Source organism: Xenopus laevis, chromosome 3S (genome assembly GCF_017654675.1).
Source record: "Xenopus laevis strain J_2021 chromosome 3S, Xenopus_laevis_v10.1, whole genome shotgun sequence".
In the NCBI taxonomy this organism is placed as follows: Eukaryota; Metazoa; Chordata; class Amphibia; order Anura; family Pipidae; genus Xenopus; species Xenopus laevis.
Window position 1 is genome coordinate 36,972,319 of NC_054376.1, and position 26,446 is coordinate 36,998,764.

Genomic DNA, 26,446 nt, shown 5'->3' on the forward strand with positions numbered 1-26,446 from the left:
AAGGTAAAACTACAGCCGCATGTGCACACATTGGTTAAATAAGTACAATTCACAACAGAGGTAAAAAGGGACACTTCAAGCATAACTGTAGTCCAACACTAAAGGTGGCCATAGACGTTACAATTACGATCTTTTCTTGGAAAAGATCTTTCCAAGAAAGATTGTTCGTTTCAACACATGTAGAACTGAATCGTCAGATAAACAGGTAGATACAATAGAATTCCACCTGTATCCGATGATTAAACAGTGGTCGATGCTCAGGTGCCTTCAAAGGCGCCCGATCGACAAGCCGACTGGTATCCAGATCTTCTGCAGATATGGGTTGGCTCATTTGCCTCAATACACGGACCGAATATCATACGAAAATTTGTTTCTTACGATATTATTGGTACATCTATGGCCACCTTAAGTTAGTTTCATGGTGACCCTCTGCTCAAGATTGGGTTTGCATTAGGCCATTTATATTGGGTGAGTCCTTGAGAATAGATGTCACTTATTTTTCTCTCTTTTCTTATTAGTGAGGAATGGTTGGTGAGTGGCATATACTCAAACCATCAAAGCCTAGAAACATTTGGCTTAACTATCAGGTTCGATGAGCAGGTTCCAATAGATTTGCTTTATTATTATCTTCCACATATTTCCATGCAGTGGACTCAAACACATATAAAACAAAAACAGCTTAGTCTTGATTGTTAATGAACCAAAGTCAGGAATTGTTTGGATTCATTACTTGATCTGCTATAGAGGATTTGCCTAAATCCAAAAATGATGGATTCACCATGTGCCATATTAGATGCACAATAGCACTTTTGCGATACATTGGGATACTGAGAGCTGTAGTTAAAAAGGCAGTGAAGGGCTGAATGCAGAACTTCTTACTATGATTTAGTCTTAGCCAGTTAGTGATCCCCAACCAGTGGCTCTCGAGTAACATATTGCTCTCCAACCCCTTGGATGTTGCTCCCGGTGGCCTCAAAGCAGGGGCTTTTTTTTGAATTCCAGGAGTCAATTTTTGGTTGCATAAAAAACAATTTTATGGTGGAGCCTCCTGTAGGTTGCCAGTCCACATGGGGGCTATAAAATAGCCAATCACAGCCAGTATTTGGCACCACCAGGACATTTTTTCATGCTTGTGTTGCTACCCAACTCTTTTTACACTTGAATGTGGCTCATGAGTAAAAAAAAAGTTGGAGACGCCCATCCTAAGTCATGATCTTTGACCTGTGCTTCCCAACCTGCTGCTAAATTGCATCTCCCTGAAGCATTATCCGGAGGTGATGACAGGTGTAGTTTGACAGCTTCAGAGTGAAGTACCCCTCAGAAGTTCACAAAACGCATTCTTCTTTTCTTTATACATGTCCTTCCAGTTTAGTGAGAAAATCACAAAAGGTAGCCCCTGCCCAAAACTTCCTTGCAATGACAAGTGGTTCACTTAACGGCAATCTTGCTTCACTGGCTGGTACAATATCTATTATAAATAAATAACTCAAATGCCTTTAATAAGCCTCTGCATATTTGTTCTTCTGGGAAAGTTTTAATGGCTACAGTTTGAATGCAGCAGTTTACCAAAATAAATGAAAAGTTCAGGTCACTTACCTTAAGGGAGTTAAGGGCTGTCACAGCTAAGATCTATGCTTCACGGTTGGGCTGCGAAATCAAATGTTTAACATACTACAACATGTACAATGACAAAAAGGTGGAAGAAACCGCAGATACTGTCACTGGGGATGTACACAGTAAATTCACAAAATGAATACAAACAGAATACCAGAACTCTAGAGGAACAGTTTATTATAAGGTTAATGTTTATATTATATAAAAAATATATATATGTGTATATATAAGAAAAGGGGGATTTCTCACCCCTATGGGTGGCATGTGTTAATAAGAAGGATGGAAGGACTTTATGGGATCTTTAATCGCAATAAGACAATGTTAACCTGTTATATATACATACTATATATACTTGTTTCCCCTTCCTCTTTCCCTTTGTGGGATGAAACAGCTTTAAGCTTTCTCTAAACAACATACTACATGCAGCAATGTACAGAACTTTCATTTCAACAGATTTTCAGAACCCCCTTTTTGTCTATTCTTTTTGTGAAAAGAGGAATATGGACGCAAATATTCTGCGGCTTATTCATGGTAAGATGTCTTGTTAGAATGTTAAATGTAGTGTTTGTTTTTAAACAGATGGTAGGAAATTTGTGCACCAATAGTGATGCTGTTTCAACAAGTGAAGACAAAGATCACGTTTGGCCTTATGACGTTTCTCACTATTAAATCCTAGACCCGCTGACCACTTACATGGAAATGGTGACAGAGATTGTGGTCTCCACAGTGGTCACAAATTCCGATGCAGTCCTTTTAATGATTCTGCTACAAAGGCAAAGCTAAAGCAGAAGGAGCAGCAAGTAACCCCATGGACAAATGCTGGTGGTGTCCTCCAATAGCTGAGAGACTTGCTGACCACTTTCAACCCATCAACTTCTGTAGCTCTACAAGACAGGAAAGAATATAATATGAACAAATGTATAACAGAATCACACTAAATTCATCTGCCATTGTGAATGGAGACTTGTATTGGAATGTGTGTCCTACATCAAGATACTTCTGACAAAGAGACATTTGTAGAAATAGGAAATTTGGGGAATATATCGAAATAAATCTAAAGGCATTGCAGTGTTAAATGCAATAAAACGGGAGTACTGATACACACCTGCATCTTTCTCTCTTTTACTGTAATATATTTTCTGTCATCTGCTGCCTCCTCTCACCTCTTAAAGGAGAACTAAAGCTTAACTAAAGAAGTAGCTAGAAATGTTGTACATTATGTTTTGGGCTTCTGTACAAGCCCAAGGCAACCAAAGCCCTTTAGCAGGGAAGATCTGTGTCTTCAAAGATGCCCCAGTAGCTCCCCGTCTTCTTTTTCTGCTGATTCACTGCACGTGCTGCTGTCATTTATTGAGCTCTATACACACTATATACTGTACAAATAGAGTAGATCTGTCACAATATAAGGTGGAAAAGTAATTAATACAGATAATTACTACATGGCAGCACAGAAACATCAGAATTTAATAATCAGGCCTGTAGCATCAGCTTATATTACAGACAAACATTTTCTGCTTGATAATTTGTGACGACCCCTAAGCTTAGCTTCTCAACAGCTGCTCAGAGCCCACTGAGCATGTGAGTGTCACAGACACTTTCCAAGATGGTGACCCCCCAAGTTTGAAGTCCTGGATCATTGCTGCTATTGACAAGCTAAAACTTTAGGCTGGTGCAGTAAGTTCAGTATATAAAATATGGAATTTTTGGGCATATTCATTTTCATAGGGTTTAGTTCTCCTTTAAGTCTAACCCCCTCTTGGCTACTGTACATTTTCTTCTTCTCCTTTCTATCCACCAACTTCTATATCTGTGCCTCCTTTGCTCTTCCCATAGGAAGCTCTCCCCTGAAAATCCTGCACACTTTTGCCAGCGAGTTTGAATTCCTTAACATACATTTTCTCAGGGATACGCATATTAATACCATCTCTGTAGAGCAGAGAACATTTTATTATTCAGGCTGGGGTGGGGTCATTACCAGGGTGACTACACCGGCAGGGTGCTGGTGCTGACTTGCTAACCATACTTTGTTATATAACAATACAGAATAGCAAAATTACCTTCTGCTATAGAAGAGCTATAGGCTGTGTAGGCACATACAAAAAAAGGTCCAAGTCTCCTCTATAGATATTGATACAGGTATGGGACCTGTTAACCAGAATGCTTGGGGTTTTCCAGATAAAGGGTCTTTCTGTAATTTGGATCCCCATACTTAAGTCCATTAATAAATTTTAAATAAACCCAATAGGATTGTTTTGCCTCCAGTAAAGATTTGTTATATCTTAGCTGGGATCAAGTACAAGTTACTGTTTTATTATTACAAAAAAAAAAAATTAAATCAATTTTCAAAACTTTAATTATTTTATTAAAATGGAGTCTATGGGAGATGGCCTTCCTGGTATTCTGATCTTTCTGGATAACGGGTTTCCGGTTAACCGACTCCATAACTGTACTTCAAGAGGCCAACTGATGTGCCGGTTGTCATACTCCATTGAAGTAAGGTTAACTAATACTATAATAGAAATAGTATAATAGATAATAGTATAATAGACTTCTGTGTAGACTGTACCTGGAAAGCAACCGTCTCAGCAGAAGTTCACTTGGCTGCAGCTGACTTGTGTGGGGTAATATACAATCTCTTCATTCTCTCCACTTATTGTCATATCTATTGGCACATCTGCAGGAAGAATAGCAATTATTAAGTTATGATCAGCTAGATTTCCCAGTTATTTACCAGAAATCTCTGCCCCACACTTGCAATTTCTAGAGAGCAAAAACCTGCTTATCTTCTTAGCTAATTAGTTTATTTAATGGATCATTTAATATATTGTTATGTAATATTTACTTTTGTTTGCCCAGAAATAAACATGTATGCTGTGCAATCTTCTGGTTTAGGTAAATCTGCCATCTTTCACATAATATACTATTGAGTATGTAGTATGGATGAACTGAAGCTTGAAGATTAATCCAATCAGTAGTTTAAAGGGGTTGTTCCTTTTTAAAATTCAATATAAGCTTCAGCATACCAAAATAAGAAACTTTCTAAATACAACCAATTAAAAATTCTGTACGGTTTCTAAAATAATCAAGTTTATCTTCACTATTCCTCTCTCGGCATCGGTTTCTCTTCATTAGGTCTTCATGCAGCAGTTGGGTGTCAGATAATCATTGACAGTTAGATCCAATATTTCTTATAGGGGAGGCTCCTTTTGCCTAGAAGGTGTATTAGAGCTCACCAGACATCATGTCTCTCTACATGCAGAATTTGTGCCAGAGTCAGTTATTTTGTTATATTATGTTTGTCTTGGAATCTAATGAGCTCTAATTCATCTGCTAGGAATGGAAGCCCCCCCTATAAGATATATTGGATCTAACTGTCAATGAATATCTGACACCCAACTGCTGCAAAAAGACAGAATGAAGAGAAACAGATGCCGAGAGGGCTAGATAATTTTAAACTAGAAACAATAGAATTTTTAATTGACTGTATTTACAAAGTGTCTCATTTCAGAATAGTAAAACGTATATTACATTTTCTATATTGAGATAGTTCCCCTTTAAAGGAAAACTATACCCCCAAATTGAATACTTAAGGAACGGCTAGTTTACATCATGTTAAGTGGTATATTAAAGAAACTGGAATATATACAGTATTTAAGTAAATATTGCACTTCTACATCTTTTCCTATGAGCCCCCATTTTATGATATTCTCTGTGCTGCCTCAGAGATCACCTGGCCAGAAATACTGCAGCTTTAAATGTAACAGGAAGAAGCTTGGAAGTGAAAGAAAGAACATTGTCCATTAATTGGCTCATGTAACTTAACATGTATGGTATGTTTGTGTACACTGTGAATCGTAGGATCCCAGGAGTTGACCCTTATTTCTTAAAATTGCAATTTCCTATTTAGGATTACCTAATGGCCCATATTACAAAAAATTTAAATGAAGCAGGGTTTTACATATGAGCTGTTTTATGCAATTTATTTTTATAGAGACCTAAATTGTTTGGGGTGTCATTTTTTTTGTGTGACAGACATAAATGATATAATTTGCAATTGGCTTTTATTTTTTTTGTTGTTTTTCATCTTAGGTTTTTGTTCAGCAGCTCTCCAGTTTGGACGTTTAACAGTTGGTTGCTAGGGTCTTGTTTATCTTAGCAGCCAGGCAGTGAAATAAGAGACTGGAATATGAATAGGAGAGGGACTGAATAGAAAAATAAGGAATAAAAAATAACAATGATAATAAAATTATTATCCAAAAACTATGCTAAAAATAATGGCCTTGCCACCCTCACCTCTATGTTTCATGGCTGACTTCCACTCCACAATGTACCCTCAGGCTGACTGCCTTCACTCCCAAGAGGCAGCAACAACTAAATTAGCATAATGGGCTGAAGCCTACCAACTCGTACATATCTGGAGATGGAAGCACCCAGAGGCTAGGGAAAACTCCTGCTAATCAACCACCCACCAGTCATTTTTAAGAATAGATCTGGCATTCGTAACTAGTGATGTCCTTCCCCTCAGTGGTAGGGTGCAATTCCTACCACATATTCTCTCTGACCACCCTCCACCGCTACTTTCCCTCCGCTGGTCCACCCAACGGGGCCCAGACTGTTGAGACTAAAGGTGGCCATACATGGATAGATCCGCTCGTTTGGCGATGTCGCCAAACGAGCGGATCTCCCTCCGATATGCCCACCTTGAGGTGGGCAATATCGGGCTGATCCGATCGTGGGCCCTAGGGCCCAACGATCGGATCCTAGCGTTCGCCAAACGGGCGGTCGGATCGCGGGACCGCATCAACGAACAGATGCGGCCGCGATCCGACGGGATTTTTAACCCCATCCGATCGAGATCTGGCCGACTTTCGGCCAGATCTCGATCGGGGAAGCCCGTCGGGGGCCCCCATACACGGGCCAATAAGCTGCCGACTTGGTCTGTCGGCAGCTTTTATCGGCCCGTGTATGGCCACCTTAAGTCCCCTCTGGCTGACTAGAACATCAACAAACCCTGTTAACAAAGAAAGCCCTCCTTTACCAAGCCCAAAGGCTGTTTGAGCCTTACAACAGCTGCGTCAAACATAAAGAGGGTGGATGCAAAAGTAGTTACCGACCCCAAACTTATTGTAGACAAGTTTGCAACCTTTTATCAAGACCCCAACATCAAGCCCAATCTATTCTAAGATGATATACAAATCCCCAAACTGCACCCACAAGACAGAGCCTCCCTCAACAACCAATAACATAGAAAAAGTGAAAAGAAGTGAAAGCTGCTATAGCATCTCTCCCTGACAATAAAAACACCAGGTATGGATGCTCTCTCATCCAACTGGTGCAAGGCCCTAGTACAACAACTAGCGCCCCTGGCTTTTAACCAGAAATCCTTTGAGGTGGGCATCTTCCCACCTCTCATTCTGAGATGCCCTCATTGGTGTAGTTGCAAAACCGAGAAAAGACCTGGACCAGTATAGCTCCTTCCGCCCAATCTCCCTCATAAACACAGACGCCAAAATCCATGCAAAAATACTGGCTACAAAACAAAAAAAATAATGAAAACAAATTGCAAAGCTAGGAATGGACATTCTATAACATACTAAAAGTTAACTGAAAGGTGAACCACGACTTTAGCAGGCATCACATTACCTGGTACAGCGAAAGAGACATGATCCACTGGTCTTCTAGAGGTCAGCTGCCAGGTTGTCTTCACTTCCTTCTGCCCATGCCCACTGATGATCTCCACGCGCCAGGTCTGTGGGTGTGAACTGGAGAAAAGCACATTTTCAACAATTTTGATCAAGTGCAAAACCACTGTATTGAATCATTTAATAATTAAGAATGACAATGGGAAGATATTCTTAGTCTTTGATAAAACATATAATTTCAAATAGTTTTTTACTTAAAATGCAAAAAGGATGGATGGACTCACTTTTGGTAGAAAGTGCTGATGACGCTTGGTCGGATTGGAAGCTGGAACACATGCTGTTCATTCCAAGGATTTTCCTTGTAGTATTTTAAACAAGACCTGGTCAGGAAAAAAATCCAATAGGAAAGCATTTCATTTACATTCAACCAAAAAGAGCCTCTGATGTAAACATTGACTAAGTACACACTTTTTATTTTAAAGGAGAAAAAAACCCGTAACATAAAAACCCCTACCCTTTGAAGACCCCCCTCCCCCGCCAGCCTAGGTGGTATCCGGGGCAAATGCCCCTAACTTTTTACTTATCCCTTGGTGCTGATTCTGTCCCTCACAGTTCACGGCAGCCATCTTCTTTTCTTCGTTAAACTTTGGAAGCAGACCTTCGTTTTCGTCGCATGCACAGTTGGAATAATTTTCCGGTCCCGAACAACTGTGCATGCGCTGAAAGTCACGAAAATATCCGAAAATTTTCGTGACTTACGTTGCATGCGCAGTTTGGGACCGAAACGAACCTCTGCTTCCAAAGTTTAACGAAGAAAAGAAGATGGCTGCCAGGAACTGTGCGGGATAGAATCTGCACCGAGGGGTAAGTAAAAAGTTAGGGGCATTTGCCCCCGCTACCACCTAGGCGGGGAGGAGGAGAGGGTCTACAAAGGGTAGGGTTTTTTTATGTAATGGGTTCGTTTCTCCTTTAAGGGATAATAAAAAAAAGAAACAACCATATAGTAGGTGACCAGAGTGCAAATACTGTATATGAGTATATCCATTATTGTGATATCTGGTAACATGCTACCTGTAAACTACATTTCAATTTACAGGTGAGGTGATAAAATAGAAAATAAAATGTAATAATGACATACTAGAACTTTTATATGCCTTTTCCCTACTGCACCTTAGCCCCAAGCGATATACAGATGAAGATTGTACACGCAAAAGAAAAATCAAATCTGTTTTATTCCATCAAAAATAAACAAAATCAAGACATTGGCATTACACATTTTGACCTTTAGGGCAGAGGCACAGGTTCCGATTTGGGGAGATTAGTCGCCCGGAAAACGAATCGCTCCGAGTGCCAGGGGAAGGCAGTTCGGGGAGATTAGTCGCCCTGAAGAAGAGGAGGAGATTTGTCGCCGGGCGACTAATCTCCCCGAATCTGACCGTGTATCTCTGCCCTAAGAGGTCTTCATCATGGTAAAATATTAAAAACAACACAAGGAACAAAAAGGAAAAAAGAAACGATTTGTGTTGTTTTTGATATTTTTCCCCTGATGGTGGCCTCTTATGGTCGAAACTTGTAGAGCCAATTTTGTTTATTTTTGATGGAATACAACAGATTTGATTTTTCTTCTGAGTGTACAATCTTCATCTTTATTGGAATTATTGTAAGCCTTGGTGCCTCTGACGGAGAGTCCTGTTGTCCTGTTTAGATAACCTCTTTTTTGTCCGAGCTCTATAGAGCTTAGATTTTCAGTGACTAGCTGGTGGATGCATTTTATACTATAAAGTATTTGCCGCTGGTTGTTGGGAACTCACTGTGTGAGAGGAAATAAGTTTTCATGCCCCAGGCTCAGAAAGGCATTGCAGACCACAACAACCTCCAGCATGTGATGTAGTTTCTTCACACGTTGCACCTGTTCCTGTATGTCCACTGAAGAGGAAATAAAGTAATCCTAACAGAGAAAAGGACATGAAGCTATTTTTCTTCAATGCCAAACAACTTCAATGATGTTTTTTAGTTAAACATATTGGAATGGAGTTATTTATTGGGCTCACCCTAGGGCAGTAGTGTTAAGGTCCAGCATTTGGGCAGGGCTCCCCTTAGCACAGTAAGAGATTTATATTTACACATTGTTGTATTAGCCATTCACTCAGGTCCAAGAACATTTTGCACGCATTGATCTTCAAGCTGGGCTTTCAGATATGTCCAAATATGTCCCTAAATGACATCAAGGCTTACCCCCACCCCAGTCAAGGCTCTGATCCCCCTAGGGGGGCAGCACCACAGTTTGAGAATCATAGCCCTAGAGTCAATCCAAAGTCCAGAAATGTAATACACAAACCATAGTCTTACCAGGTAATTGAAAGTTGCAAGATCTTGGCCTGTGGGAAGAAAGCGCTTCATTACTGTAAGAAGTCTACATATGACTCAACTGGTAGCATTAGAATAGCTTGAAATTGTAGAACAATAGTCAGATAATAAAAAAGCACCATAGGCAACCTTGCAGTTTATGTAGAAAAAAAATACTTTGCGAATAAAGTCGCCTAGCACTGAACAGTCAATAGATCACAAGGAATTCTGACCTATGAAGCAGCTGATATAATCTTTCTTCATTTTGTCCAGTCCAATTTCTAGCAACATCCGCATAGGAGTAAGTCCTGTAAGGGAGACACTCTGCATCTTCCCATGATAGGACTGCTGAATGAGCTTGCTCAGGGCACTGCTGCTTCCACGGTGGATCTGAAATGAGCTCAGAAAATGAGACAGCACCATGTCTACTATTGCTGTGAAGTAGCATCAGAAGTTACCAACTCCCGAAAATATTAGAAAGACAGAAGAACATATGCCCCTGGTCCGAATCAAAACTTACACCTTCTACTGTAATTATTATATATCTCTTTATTCATGTACTGTATAAAACAAGTAGAATACATAGCAGTGGCCAGAGATGATAAGTTCCTGAATTGATCACCTAAAATAAGGTGACCTGGTCACCTTCTCCTAAGCACCCCAACATACAAATCAACATTCTTCCAGAGTTGCAGGTTTTTTTTTTTAACATACCAATTCTGACTACTATACCCCCACCCTGTATTAAATACATAAATACATTAGTTGTAATATTGGTGTGTAGGTAGGGTTGCCGTCTGACTGGTATTTTCCGGCCTGGCCAGTAAAGGTTGATCCCAATGTTATTAATAGCGAAAAAAGATAAATATATAGGAAGGCCGGTATTTTTTCCTGAAAAAGTGGCACCCCTATGTGTAGGCAGCCATCTTCTTCTACTCAATGTAACTGAATGTGTTGCAGTGGGACCTGGATTTTACTATTGAATGCTGTTCTTAGATCTACCAGGCAGCTGTTATCTTGTGTTAGGGAGCCGCTATCTCATTACCTTCCCATTATTCTGTTGTTAGGCTGCTGGGGGGAAAAGGGAGGGGGGACATATCACTCCAACTTGCAGTACAGCAGTAAAGAGTGACTGAAGTTTATCAAAGCACAAGTCACTTGACTGGGGTCATCTGGGAAACTGACAAAATGTCTAGCTCCATGTCAGATTTCAAAAATAAATATAAAAAAATGTGTTTGCTGTTTTGTTTGTTTTTACTTCGGTAACTGTCAGCAGCCCAGAGCATGTGCATTAAAACAGCAGAAAAGGATGGGGGGAATTGGAGGCTACTTTATAGGCACAGATCTTTACTAGTGACTGGGGTAAAATGAGGTTTTACACATAAATGTAATTTGTATCTGGTTTTAAACTCAGAGTTACAGAAAATAGAACACTTGATACTTGCACTTACCCAAGGATGCACCTCTCCATTTTTTAGGGACTGGATTACAAGAGAGAAGCAGTTTACCACATCCTGGTAAGAGGAGACACCTGCAGAAAAAGTAATCATGAACAGAGTCTGTGACACATAACTTACTCCCAATCATCTGCTGGCATTGGCTGCTCTACATACATAGAATACTCCTACTCAAATGACCTGCTCTTCCCTAATTAATCTATGCTATTCAACAGTTAAAGATTAGGTTTTGTTTTCTTAAAGTAGCATGGACCACATCTAAGGCTATTTTAAGCTTAAAGGAAGCTCATACAATCAATAGAGAGGAATGTCGCTCGCTGATATGGAGATTTGTTGCGGTTCAACTGGAGGTTCAACTACTTTATCCCATATATTTTGCTACAAGTGTTTGAGACACTGAGCAATATTAGCCGTAGAAAGGCATGAGGATGTAGCATTGCAGATTCATTTATAACCCGCCCGTCTGTAGTACAATGCCTTTGACATTGGGTCCTGGGGGTTGCACTCCTGCAGTAGAAACAAATTCTATATTATCTTTAGTATTGGTTTAACAGATAAATTCTCTATAATGAATGCCATGCATTCTCTCTGTCTCTTTGTATTACATTCACAATAATTCGTTATACACATTATAATACATCAGTGATCCCCAACCAGTAGCTCGTGAGCAACATGTTGCTCTCCAACCCCTTGTATGTTGCTCTCAGGGTCCTCAAAGAAGGGGCTTATTCTTGAATTTCAAGCTTGAAATGAAGTTTTAATTGCATAAAAACTAATTATAGTCCCAAGTAGAGCCTCTTGTAGGCTGCCAGTCCACACAGGGCTACCATATAGCCAATCATAGCCCTTATTTGGCACCCCAAGGGACTTTTTCATGCTTTTGTTGCTCCCCAACTCTTTTTACATTTGAATGTGGCTCACGGGTTAAAAAAGGTTGGGGACCCCTGTAATACATTATAAAAAAAACATTAACATCAGAAACCTTAGTGGGGTTGTTCACTTTCCAAACACTTTTTTCAGTTCAGTTGTTTTCAGATTGTTCCTGAGAAATAAAGACATTTTTCAATTTCTTTCCACTATTTATTTTTTACTGTTTTTCTAAAATCCCCCCCCCCCAGAGCTGCTTTAGAAGGTGAAAAATGACACTTTACACTTAAATATTAGAAAAATGGTGACACAGAAAACTGGGAAAAAATTCTGGTGATCATTCTGAAAACAGCTAGTTTGAAGGTGAACAACCCCTTTAACAACATTTTTGTAGTGGATCCCCCACTGCAGAGATGGAGAATGAATGTGAATAATACATTTTACACAAATAGGCAAATTCTTACTTTTCCTCATCCTGCACCACAACATCTCAGCAAAGTCCAGATCCCCCCGTTCAGTGATAAAGGACTGGATGGAACAATCCACTGCTGCAGTGTCACTTTTTATTTTCTAGGGAAGAAAACCATAATAACAATCTCACGTTCTCTATGGCAATTTAGAAAATGCAGTACAGGCCATAAATACAAGCACAGCCTTATACAGCACATGTCCTAGCAGATGTTACTTTCACTAGGAATGTTACTCGCTGCCATTATGGAAGCAATCAGACTCATATTCCTACAGGAAACTCACGCATATAATATTACTGTGTATATGTATAGCTATACACTAAGCATGCAAATAAAACCTGCCATTAAATTGTGCCATTACATCAAAGCCAGCATAGATACATGTACAGTATTTTGTTCGTTTACATATTATGCTCTTTTTTTTTTTTTTAGAAAAGTGCCAAATCTATAAAAATTGGAGTACTGAATCCCCCATAAAAGACCCAGCCTATCACTGAGCCTTGAATGCATATTCAACTTTGAGCAAACTTGTCATTAAAAAAAAAAATGAATTGCCCCTTCAGTTGTCTAGAGCTTATATAAATCAGTTCGATTCAGTTAAACGTTTATGTTTATTATGACACAGCAGAACAGCCACTGCCAAGATCCCATCCTGCAGTCGCTTGCTATATGGACAAATACCCGTCTGTTGCATTCTCTGTAACAGAATAATAAGAACACTAATTCAGTCAAGAAAGGACATATATCTGTGCATAAATAAGGGATGCACCGAATCCACTATTTGGGATTCGCCAAATCCTTGGTGAAATATTCGGCTGAATAACGAACCCAATCCGAACCGTCAGGAAAGGAAAAAGTGGGAAAAAAAATCTTCATTTGTAACGAAAAGTCACGTGATTTGCCTACCCGTCCCTAATTTACAAATGCAAATTAGGATTCAGTTGGGCCAGGCTCAAGGATTCGACCGAATCCTGCTGAAAAGGGCCGAATCCCGAACCGAATCCTGGATTCAGTGCATCCCTAGCATAAATAAACATAAAAGAAGGGGAAGCTCACTTTCTCAATGCTTGAGAGAAATTAAATGTTCCCATCAATCATGTGTGCAGTGAGACTCACACATACATAATACATGAGCAGAGCAGAATTACTGTAAAATCATTTTATTGAGGCTGTTTGGATACCCTTCAAGCCCAGAGAGAAAATCCTCAGCAGTCTATAAGCAATAGACCTCAACATGAATCTATTTCCCTGTAGGCCCACCTGTTATTTTCTGGCTTTCTGTAAATTTTTATTTAGGTTTCCATTTTTATTTCATGTGCCCCAAGGCAAAGCAGCTGAATCGTACAAGCGGCACATGCATCACTCACTGTAATTGTCGTGTTTAATAATTGCAATATTACCCATGAGTATTAGCAACAATATGCACAGAGATGGACTGCTTTATGTTGACCTTGTAGACAGGTTTTTAACCCCTTTCATTATATTGAATGCTTCAGTAGTCTAAACTGTGGGAGACTCCATTAAAACAAAACCTGCATTTAGAGAAATACTAACAGGCTTACCTCATTGTCTTTCTTGGATACAGAACTAGTGAGACCATCCACTTTATTCTTTAGATCTGCCAAAACATAATTAATAGGTAGAGTGCTACTGAGAAGCAGTTTTTTGGCACAATATGGCTCTGTACACTCACTAGCCTGTGGTAGCAGTGGGAAGGCAATTCGATACACTGCAGCCACATAGCGATTTTAATAGGGGAACATGCAAGTTACCATTTAGAAGGAGCTGCACTAGATCCACAGCAGATTTTGTCTCGCCAGTTTCTGGCCACTCGGTAACCCCAGTCTTTAAACCTTCAGCCAAAACCTGCCAAAAAAAACCCCATGCAATATTATTTTTTTTTTATTTTCATTAACTTACCATCCTCCATATTTATAAAAACAATAAGGAAAACGCAAAGTTTAATGGAATATTATTTTCCCTACATAAGAATACACAGAGACAAATGGAGGTCAGTTACAACCTGACGGTAATATTAGTTTCAAACTGTATTGGCATTGATCAGTTAAATTTAGAGAACACTAAAATAATAAAGCTCTTGATCTGCATACCAGGGCCGCTCAAACATGGGCCAATGGGCTGCTCAAGACTTTACTATAATTTTTTGCATGAGAACATGCAACGATATTAGATAATAAGCCTACTACATATTAAACTTCATATAATATTTGGTATGTTAGCCAGACAATAGCAATTTATATCTATGTACAATAGATATTTGTCAGTTTGTCAATCAGGAAGGTTTAAAAAATGTATATGTTGATGCAGCACATAGGCATCTGCTCTTCACTTTCTGCTGTTCCAGTTATTTATGATGCCAGCCCAAAATAACATAATGAAATAAAGGTGGCCATACTGTGAATGAACCCTCGTCCAGTATTTGACTGTTTGACCCTTTGGCTGATATATTAAAGCATTGACTAGTGTATACTGTTCTTAAATGAGAACTAAACCCTAAAAATTAATGTGGCTAAAAATGCCATATTTTACAAATTGAATTTATTGCACCAGCCTAAAATTTCAGTTTGTCAATAGCAGCAATGATCCAGAACTTCAAACTTGTCACAGGGGGTCACCATCTTGGAAAGTGTCTGTGACACTCACATGCTCAGTGGGCTCTGAGCAGCTGTTGAGAAGCTAAGCTTAGGGGTCGTCACAAATCATCAAGCAGAAATGAGGTTGGTCTGTAATATAAGCTGATGCTACAGGGCTGATTATTAAATTCTGATGCTAGTTGCACTGGTTTTTGTGCTGCCATGTAGTAATTATCTGAATTGATTACTAATCAGCTTTATATTGTGACATTTCTATTCTATGTGTACTGTATATTGTGAGTGGGTCCCGAAGCTCAGTAAGTGACAACAGCACAGTTCATGTGCAGGGAATCAGCAGAAAACAAGATGGGGAGCTACTGGGGCATTTTTGGAGACAAAGATCTTTACTGCTAAAGGGCTGTGGTTGCCTTGGGCTGGTACAGAAGCACAAAACATAGTGTTCAACATTTCTAGCTACTTTTTTAGTTAAGCTTTAGTTCTCCTTTAATATGGCAACTACACAGGCTATGAGCAAAAAGTCATTAGGCCACAGTCACACGTAGGGGCAGATTTATTAAGGTTCGAATTGTAAATTAAAATTAAAATTTTTGAGTTATAAGTTCTAATCAGGCAGAGAGAAAATGGTCTCCTTTCTGCAGGAAAAGTGCAGCTACAGGGCGCTGCAGATTCTGCTTCTCTCTACTTGATTACAAAATGCAGATGGAGAGAAATGGAAAATATCCTATGTGTGACTGTGGCCTTAGGGATCATTTACAAAGCTCAACTGCACCTAAGGTAAGGCATAAATGCTTCATTGTGGGTAAAAATCATAATAATATTCAATGAAATTATAATAAAAAAAGAAATCTATATTCATCACTCTGGAATACGTTGGCACTTGATAATAATATCTACTTACAAGCAAAAAATCCAGCTCTTTATAAACTGAATATACTGGGCTTCGGAGATCTCCAGACTCCACCTTAATGTTCTGGAACAGAACAAAACATTACAGAAATCAAAACAGGTGAAGAGGTTAAAAGATGAAATATTACACAGTATACTTACACCTACCCCAAGCCATGTCAAAATGAATACGAAACCCTGCAGGTCCCTTCTTTGACCACAATGGTTTCAAAACGACATTGGAAATTGGTCAAATTAAATTTGCCTCCCAATCGTTTATGAATCATTTAAATTTTAATGGTTAAAACTGCAACTGGGACTGTATCACATTTGTCACATTGATACAAGTCCATACATTATACTGAACCTTTTGCTGTCAAATACATTTGTGGGTTATGTAAGCAAGGCATAGCATGTAACTTGCTAATAGATTCTAGCACTGTATTTGAGAGCAGAAGCTAGCATAATGTAAGAACTGAGATTAATGGGATAAAAAGTGTGCAAAACACAGCAATGCACAGATACTGCCTGACATATCTAGTATGGTCTGTGAGAATAAGCAGTGGACGTGAACGTGTCTTTGTGATCTTGTACTGTTCAATATGCTTCCTCTGTTATGACTGTACCGAACATGCTACTGCCTTGTATTTTCCTTTTTGATGTGAAATAAAAATATAAGTTACAAAAAAAAAAAAAAACACAGCAATGCAGTATGGGACTCAATGCAATTATTATCTGCTTCAAGTCCCATGACGAAATATTTCCTTCTACAGGTACTGGAGGTATTTTTCTACTTGTACCAGAGTAAATTTCATTATGTTTTGTAAATGGCATATCATACTGGAATTGCTTGGTTTTCTGTTTTCTGCTTTTCTTCTTAATATAGTGCTAATAACCATATACATGTGAGTTGGCATAGTGATCTTCTGCCTGTTTGTACACCATTATGATCACTATTCAAGAGGGCACTCTCATGCACCTGTATTTAGGATCTCTCTATTTTCAGTAGGCTCTACCAAAAAACACAGGTTATCTGGGAAGTAAAGACTAGAGAAAAAAACAAAAATATGTGTTTCAGTGTAGATTTTATAAGCCAAAGATAATGTTTTCTGCACATTCCTATCAACACAGAAGTGAAATAAAATCATAAAATCTTATTTTGCTGATTTAATAGATGCAAAAACAAATTATCTACTACTAACCTTTAAAATAAACTTAGGGGCAGATTGATTAAACTTAAATGGTGAATACGGAGGTTTCCCCTTTGCTTTAAATTACAGTTATTTACACTTTCTTAACTGCCTGGAAAACTGTTAACAGCATGTTAAAGTAAATTTAAAGGAGAACTAAAGTCCAACAAAGAAATAGGCTACAAATGTTAGCCTATATGTTTTGGGCTTCTGTACCAGTCCAAGGCCACTGCAGCTTTAACGAAGATGCCCCAGTAGCATCACATCTTCTTTTTTGATTGACAGCATATAGTCTAGGTGGTTGTCAGTTCCCTGACCTAAGTGACCAACTAACACAATGCAATCTATCTATTTATGATGTAAAAATTAAGATACAAGTCTAAACTTAGCTTCTCAACAGAAGTCCAGAGCATAGGGAGCATTGTCAGTGCCATGGACTCTCAGAAAATGGCATAACATCAAGGGATGGAGAACTGCTGTGTACAACTTTGAATTCATTGATCTTTACTGTTATAGAGTTGCTGAACTTCTGGACTCAAGCTCAATACAGGTATGGGATCCGTTATCCGGAAACCAGTTATCAAGAAAGCTCTGAATTACGGAAAGGCCATCTATTCTATTTTTTTTTTTAAATTACTTCCTTTCTCCTCTGTAAACAAACAAATCCTTGTTGGAAGCAAAACCAGCCTATTGGGTTTATTTAATGTTTACATAGCTTTCTAGTAGACTTAAGGTATAACTAGAATAAAATTACAGAAAGATCCATTTTCCAGAAAGCCCCAGTTCCCGAGCATTCACTTGTCACCAATATGTTGTCTTTAGACACGACCTGTGTGATATAAGTCTAAACCTCATCCTGTAACCAATATTATAAATTGCCAAATTTATCTGAAAGCCTAACAAAGGCTGCAGCTGGTGAAAGGGAGGTCTTGTTTATAGAGAAGCCTTCTCAGTGGACTTATGATTTGTTTCTATTGTGCTTACAGGGCACAGGAAGTAGAAGGTGACTTTACATTCGATTTAAGATTTTGCTCTGTTTAGTGCAAGAAATAACAAAATCACACATTTGTCTTAATAACAATTTTTCAGCTCTAATCGATTGACCCTTGAATGCAGGCAATTGGCAGAGAAGTGAATTTTGAGCATTTTGTAAAACTGGAAATTGCTCAGTCAACTGTGCCATTGCCTTAAACAAAACCACAACCAGTCAATTATATTCAACTAAACTTTATGTAATAAATATAATACAAATGCCTTACCAGAAAACCTACATGTATTTTCAAATAAAAATCTAACTTTGCACACAGGTTGTCTAGTCTTTAGGGAGTGCTTATTTATCAGCACTCTCACTTTAGTGGTTTTAGAAACCATGACTAAATTCACTCTTTTTTCAGACAATTCCTAGCAAAAAAATAAATCAGAAAACTTCTAAAAGTCTGAATTGATTAATAGCAGTCCAATAAGATCAGCGCAGCTCCCATTGACTTCTATAGGACCTTAAAGGGCCAGAGTAAGATAAATCTCAAACAACTTTTACTTGGCAAATTTTTGCATTAGATGTTTTCATGGTTTTTATACTTGGGGCAGATTTATTAAGGGTCGAAGTGAAAATTTGAATTTAAGAACTTTTTTTTTCAGTCAAAACTCTCAAATTCGAATTGTGAATTATCCAAACTCGATTCGAGTTTTAATTTGAATTCAAATTTCGAGATTTATCATACTCTGGCCCTTTAGAAACTCGAATTAGACTATTTGCCACCTAAAACCTGTCGAATTACTGTACAAGTCAATGGGAGAGGTCAAGGGATCAATTTGGTGATGTTTGCCGCCTTCCTAACATTCAAATCGAGTTTTTTTAAATTCAAATCGAGTTTGTATAATTTGAATCAAAATCGATTAGAGTTTTCAGAGGTTTTAAATTCGTTCTTAATAAATTTCGTCTAGCTGAATTTCGAATTGATGGGAGTTTAAAAAAACTCACATGAATTCAAAATCCGACCCTTAATAAATCTGCCCCTTAATAAATCTCGAATTTTTCGAGCTTCTATGAAATATAGAAAAAACAAAAAAAAATTCGAGATCCAAGGAAAATATAGAAATTTGATTGATAGTTAATGGGCCCCTAAGACTTAAATGCTTTTAGGGTACATTCATTGCCTGGTGTTTCCAGACCTTTTAAAGGTAGCACTGGTTTGCAATACTTTGCTAACGAACCCTAAATTAGAGTGCAGTTCATTGCACTGTGGCTTTATAATTTCCACAGTGCTGCAGTAGTTCTTGAATACTTTGACAGATGCAAGTTACTGTTATCTGCATGTAGCCATGTGAAAGGACAATAAAATAGCTGAGATTTCCAAGGACAGAAAGGCAGTACACATTAGTCTCCTTCAGTTAGATAAGGTGCCAGAGACAGAAGTGCATGTAAAGTCAACATCCCTTTATCCACTCAAGATGACACTTTCTGTTTGTAAAGCCATCATATCACTGTGTACCACACAACCATTGGACTCCTACTACATAAATCAAAAACACTTTAACACCGTGTGATCAAATTGATGCATACAATGTATAAAGAAATATATAAAGCAGATTTTGTACCAATGTTGCTGCTGATGCCAGTGGTGGAAGCTGCAATATTCTCTCCACACCATTCCAGACGAAGTCTACTGTGACGCTGCTCTGGGACTCAATCACAGAATTTTCTACTGTGTTGCAGCCAAATAAATCATACTGAGCAAAGCCCCTGGTCTGCATCTGAAAACCAAATTATACATAATAAATAGAAGTCAAAGTGTTAGAAGAACTTTCTTAGGCATAAAAACAAAGTTTACCCTCCCAAATGTTTTTGCAGAAGAAATGCAAAAAAATATCTGCTTTTCCAATGAACTTTATATTAACTATAAATATTGTTTTGCTGGTTAACCATCATCACAGCACACAATTATGCAGGTACAAGCCCCTTTTACATGGAATCGACTGGCTGTGTTTAGGGCCTGCAGAAACGCAATAAAAGTTTTGATTAAACCCAAATTCGTCCACTGAATTCAACTTCCCCTCCAGGAATTCTAGTTTATTTTCAAAGAATAGTATTTTCATGCTTTATTAAAAAAATAAAAGGTTTCCCGTTTATGGGAGAGCTTAAAGGGGTTGCTCACCTTCAAAACTTGTTTTCAGTTCAGTTGGTTTCCAACAGTTCTCCAGAAATAAAGACTTTTTCCGATTACATTCTTTTTTCTATTTGTGACAGACTGTCAATTTTCTTACACTTTAGTGTTAGATAAACTGTCACTTTAGAATGTATTCTAAAGTGATACATTTAGTTGATACATATGTTATCTTTGTCCCTGCTGAGCAGAATCCCTGAGCTTCATTAAAGGGAATAGTTGCTAATATTCCCCAGATAGTGCTGAGAAATGTAGCAACTAATTGTAGCAATTAATGTAGCAAATTGTAACAGTTCAGATGCTACTGAATCACTGAGCTGCCAGACTGAAACACCAGAGACACGAACATTAAACTTTAACCTTACATTTTTGGAAAACTGTAAAAAATAAAAGATGGAAAGCAATTGAAAAAATACTTTTTTAAGGTGAACAATCTGAAAACAACTGAACTGAAAAAAAAAGTGTTTGAAAGGGAACAACCTCTTTAAAGCTGACCATAGACGTGCAGATATTACCCTTGTATCCGACGAACAATCAGATGTCACAATCTTCCAACCTGCCACGAAGCATTCAGATTAAATAAAATAGTCAGCAAAACAGATGATGTTCTGTCTTGACAGGAATCGTACAAAAGTTCCGTTCAACAAACAGCAGTAACAGTCACCCACAATACATGCAGAAAAATTATCGTTGGGCCGACAGAAATGTTTTAACCTTTTCGATCGACTAAATGACCGAGCGTCATGGTATGAAAAATGTCGGGACGATCCACAAAGATGTACAACTATATCTTAGCGTCTATGGTCAGCTTTATTCAAATGTTAATCAATGTCAAGCATCACTGACAGAGGGCCTCATTTATCAACACAGCAAATTTGCTCACGAGCAGTAACCCATAGCAACCAATCAGTGACTGGCTTTTTTTAGCCAGCTGCAAGGTGGTCAATGAATGTACCAATTTGATTGGTTGCCATGGGTTACTGCCCACAGGCAAATTTGCCCAGTGTTGATAAATGAGCACCAGTGGCACATTCAGTTCCACACAGAAGTACACAATATGCTCATTAAAGCTCTGGCACAAACTTACAACTGATGAATAGTGTCTCTCTTTATGCGCTTGTCGGAGAGAGTCCAGACTGGGAAAGGTGCTCTTATCCGCAGTGGGACCTAGAAACCAATATTGAGTATGAAACACAGGTACAGGTACATGTCTTAATAAGATGTTTGCATATCAGAGAAAAGCATTTAATACAATGGAATCAAGAACCATTACCTGCACAAGTTACAGTTCGGAAGCTCATGCCTGTAATTTCATTCCTACTGGATTTAATGGGCTCAGCTCCCAGCCAGCAGGTCCCCTCCGCATCCGAGCAGTCGCATCTAACCCACAGTGGAGGTAGGACTTTCACGGGTGCTCCACTGTTTAGCTGAACCATGTTGGGATTATGTGTAAGAGTATAACTGGTGAGGAATTGCCTAACAAACCAGGATGAAGAGTATTTATTTACTTAATATGTGGCCACCAATAAAAAAAAAAAAAAAGAAAGATTTTATAATTAGCATGATAAGCATCATCATTTTGGGTTTCTATTCTCAAATGTATGGTTGCATGCATATATATATATATATATATATATATATATATATATATTTTTTTTTTTTATACAGACATGGGAGCCAGTATCCGGAAACCCATTATCCAGAAAGTTCCGAATTATGGAATGGATGTCTCTAACAGACTCCACAATAATCAAAATTTTTAACAGATTATTTACTTTTTCTCTGTAATAATAAAGCAGTACCTTGTACTTGATCCAAACTAAGATATGATTAATCCTTAGTGGAAGCAAAACCAGCCTAGATTTATTTAATGTTTAAATAAATTTCTAGTAGACTTAGGGATTTATCAAGGGTCGAAGTGAAAATTCTAAGTAAAAAAATTTGAATATCAAGCTATTTATGTGTTCTTTGACTAAGGAATAATCCAAATTCGATTCGAGTATATATTGTCACTTGAATAATTCGACTTCCACCATTTGCCATCTAAAACCTGCCTAATTACTGTTTTAGCCTATGGGGGACCTCCTAGAACTAATTTGGAGTCAATTGGTGGACTTTGAAAAATCACAGGTTTTTTTTTTTTCTAAAAAACTTTGAATCGAATTCGATCGAATACGATGTTACTTTGATTGGACCAATTCAATTCCAACGAATATGGCCTATTCATCCGCAGAAAAAACTTCAAATTTTTTTAATAAATTTCGGTTGGTCTTTTTTTATTCGAATTTCGAAGTTATGGTAGTTAAAAAAAAACTCCCATTACTTCGAAATTCGACCCTTGATAAATCTGCCCCTTAAGGTATGAAGAATTCAATTATGGAAAGATCTGTAATCCGGAAAGATACGTAATTCGGAAAGCCCCAGGTCCCAAACCTGTACTGTAAGCATTAAAGTATAGCTTATAGAAGTACCTGGCTCTCATGGTGGGTATTGCCTGGGGTTGAGGGATTTCTTGTAGGGATGTATAAAAAGAAATGCCCTCGTTATTTTCAGTTTCGTCTAAGACATTATCTTCCAAAGTCAAAGGCTGCAAAATAAAAGTGGCAGCACATTACTGTATAAATACACTAAGTAAGTGAAAACATATCTATTAAAACATGTACATTCTTTTATCTGCATACCTTTTTCTCTAAAATGTATAGCACCTCACTTCCGCTGCAGAAACTTTCTAGTGGCTTGCAGTGGCCATCGCAGACTACATGTACCTGAATGTCATCCTGAAAACAACATATTAACATGTGTAGATTACTTTAGAAACCGCAAACCACGAATGACTAAAGTCACCGCCAGAAATAGTGATAGTAAAGTTTATTGGCTCGTCTAATGCACCAGTGGTTCCTTTTCAACCCCTTGGATGTTGCCAACAGTGGCTTCAAAGCAGGTGTTTATTTTTCAATTACGGTTTTGAAGGAAAGATTTGGTTGCATAAAAGCCATGTGTGCTGCCACTATGCTATTACTTACCTTATTTCTGTTGCATCCGACTTGACGCCTGCGTTTTTGCACAGCGCGTCGGATCGCACCTAAAACGCCCGTGTAGTCCTACCCTAAGTTGCAGGTAAAACTTAGTCCCTTTGTAAAATGTAGCAATTGAATTCTTAATGAATCAGATGAAAGTTGAGTTTAGGACTGGCCATATCGGGGATGACTTTGATGTAGTTGGCCAGCTTAAATATATTGCAATATATGGACAAACAATCCCTGTTTTGTTAAAAGGGGAAGGCATTTTTAGTAGCTTAAGGCACAAAATGTTTCAATGTCCTTAATATATTGAGAATGGGTTGAGTGCAGAGGACCTCTTGTATTTGGCACTGTTAACTACTTAATGTCTTTTCTTTCCATTCTTTCTTTCCATTTAGTTTGGACATACTTCATTACTCGATCACAAACGTTATAATTTACAATGCAAATACCCTGAATAGCAAGAAACATTTACCTTAAACTGAAAAGGACCCAATGATTCCTCTTTCTTCACTTGTTCATAGACGCTGAAAACAGAAATGTGTAACTGATAAATATGAAGTTTTCATATAATATATATATATATATAAATATATATATATATATATAAATAATACACAAAAGCCATGAATATCTTGTAAATTATAGCCTTATAAATGGTGAGTTCTGATGTCATCAGTTATAAACGGTGAGTTCTGATGTAATTTCTGTCACATGACTCACTGAAACTTGTGTATTATAATAAATAACGTACCCCCAGTTGCAAAACATGAGGATATTAGAAGTTACCTCTGAGTTTCATGACCTGTATAAAAACACTCGGCCTTCGGCCTCTTGTTTTTATATGGTCATGAAACTCCTCGGTAACTTAATATCCTTATGTTTTACAAGAGGGGGTACTTTATTCACTATATTATATATATATATATATATATATATATATATATATATATATATATATATATATATATATATAGTTCATATAAACAAGCTGCTGAGTAGCAATGGCAGAAATTGAAAAAAGGCTTTATGGCACAGGATAAATAGTGGATAACAGATAACACCATTATGTTCTACAGAGCTTATCTGTTATCTGCTGTGTAACCTGAGCCTTTGCTCCTTTCAATTGCTGCCCCCATTGCTACACAGCAGCTTATTTATATAATCAATAGTAGTGTTTCTGAAGCAAACACAGCAGTTTTACTAGTAACACTGCATTATATTTTTATTACTTGAAAAATTTTTATTTTTTTGATGTTACTGGTCCTTTAACAATGGTGTAAACCAGCAGTCCATTTCTCTCTCCACAACATAAACTCCGATTAAGCTATACCCAAGAATGTTGACGAATACTCAGGGGTAATAAGGCAACACTGAAAGTATCACACCCTCTTTTTCCTGCCATTTTTCATATATTTTATTTTCTGTAAGTTCTGAAAGAGCCTCCACCTCCATTTTTTGCCTAATGAAAGAAAATGTAATTCTAAACAACTTTCCAATATGTATTCGTTACAAATATTTGATGGAATTAAAGTTATGTGTAATTGCTATTGAAGGTAGTATATTTAGGCTCCCATACACGGGCCGATAAAAGCTGCAGACAGACCGAGTCGGCAGCTTATTGGCCCTTGTGTGGGGCCATCCGACGGGCTTCCCCGATCGATATCTGGGCATCTTGATCGGGCAGGTTAAAGTGGACCTGTCACCCATACATAAAAAGCTGTATAATAAAAGTCCTTTTCAAATTAAAGATGAATTCCAATTTATTTTTTTATTAAAGCATTCATAGCTGTTGTAAACTCATTTAAAAATCTCAGAATCAAATATTCCCTGCCCCTCCTCTATGCCTGAGGCCTAGAGGCGGGGCAAGCAATTACTTTCACTTTCCATTCAGCACTTCCTAGATATCACTGCTCTCCCGACATTCCCCCAGTTCTCTTAACCATTTAATTGTGTAGCCAGGGCATGGGGATGGACATTAGATCCCCTATTCTGGTGCACAAACAAGATTCTGAGATGATACAAGGCTTCTCTTAATAACAGTGTTCACAAAATGGCTCCTGCCTGCTTGTTATATAATTTATGAATTCCTAGACTGAATAAAACAAGATTGAAATAATTTATACAGTGTAATTAAAGTTCATTTTGCTTGACTAACGTGTTAAAATAGGATTTGGAATATTTTTTTTTTTGGGCGACGGGTCCCCTTTTAGAAAATCCCGTCGGAACGCGGCCGCATCTGTGCGTTTATGTGGTCCCGCAATCCGACCGCCCATTTCGGAATGCATTATGATCCCGATTGTTAGGCCCTAGGGCGCCCGATATCGCCCACTTTAATATGGGCTTATCGGGGAGAGATCCTCTCGTTTGGCGACATCGCCAACCGAGCGGATCTGTATGTCAAAGCCACCTTTAGTAGTGTATCTTCTCTGCACAGTCAGGTTCTGACTCCTGAAACAATATAGCAGAAGCTCAGGAGAACTGGCTTATTATACTACAATGTTTCAAGATTCTGAACCAGGGAAGAGAAAGGGATAAACGAATAACAGCCACAAATGCTGAAACTGAGTATTGTAAAGTTCTCTAGAATTACATTTTCAAAAATATTTTTGTAAAGGGAAACTCTCATATAAACGGACTATGTATTGTAAATGAGAGGTTATTGACACTAGGCAAAACCCCTAAGTAATACAAATAGTGAATACTGCCAAAAGGCCTTAAGCCTCATAAAGGAAGAGCAGAACATTCTCCCTACGCTACCGACCTGCTCAGAAATTGTTGCAGCTCTACAGCCGCCCGATGCCTTTCAGCCCACATCCTGAACTTCTACCCGGACCTTCCAAATCGCCCGCGCTGCAGCTGTCACTCACGTCACCGCCGCCGGAAGTACTACGCGTTCGACTTTATTTATTTTAACCAAAAAAACTTTTACAAAATAATCCTCGATAATTAATATGACTTATATGTTTTCTATGAGCTCCGATAAATGCCGTTTTATTTTATTTGAGATGTTTTTTTTCTTTTATTTCCGTCCCTCATACGTCAAATTGATTTCCGGCTACGGCTTTTAAGGTATCGCTCCGCGACACAAATAGTCCCTGTCGAAAATGACAGATTTTGTCCAAAAATATAGGCTCTGCCGATATATACAGCCTCCGCGAGCGTTGTGTGTTTGT

General features: G+C 38.2%; 1 protein-coding gene across 1 annotated transcript; it reads right to left on the bottom strand.

Annotated features, from left to right (window-relative positions):
* Positions 1 to 1,774: 1,774 nt before the first annotated feature.
* Positions 1,775 to 26,134, bottom strand: zwilch.S (zwilch kinetochore protein S homeolog). The gene is given in 19 exon segments (NM_001091490.1): positions 1,775 to 2,498; positions 4,181 to 4,288; positions 7,258 to 7,376; positions 7,541 to 7,636; positions 9,068 to 9,204; positions 9,606 to 9,634; positions 9,836 to 9,992; positions 11,054 to 11,133; positions 12,391 to 12,496; positions 13,959 to 14,014; positions 14,169 to 14,262; positions 15,910 to 15,981; positions 19,685 to 19,840; positions 21,338 to 21,417; positions 21,524 to 21,726; positions 22,722 to 22,837; positions 22,932 to 23,027; positions 23,746 to 23,797; positions 26,035 to 26,134. Coding segments are annotated over 18 exon segments (1,794 nt in total). The 5' UTR covers positions 26,088 to 26,134; the 3' UTR covers positions 1,775 to 2,498; positions 4,181 to 4,196.
* Positions 26,135 to 26,446: the final 312 nt, after the last annotated feature.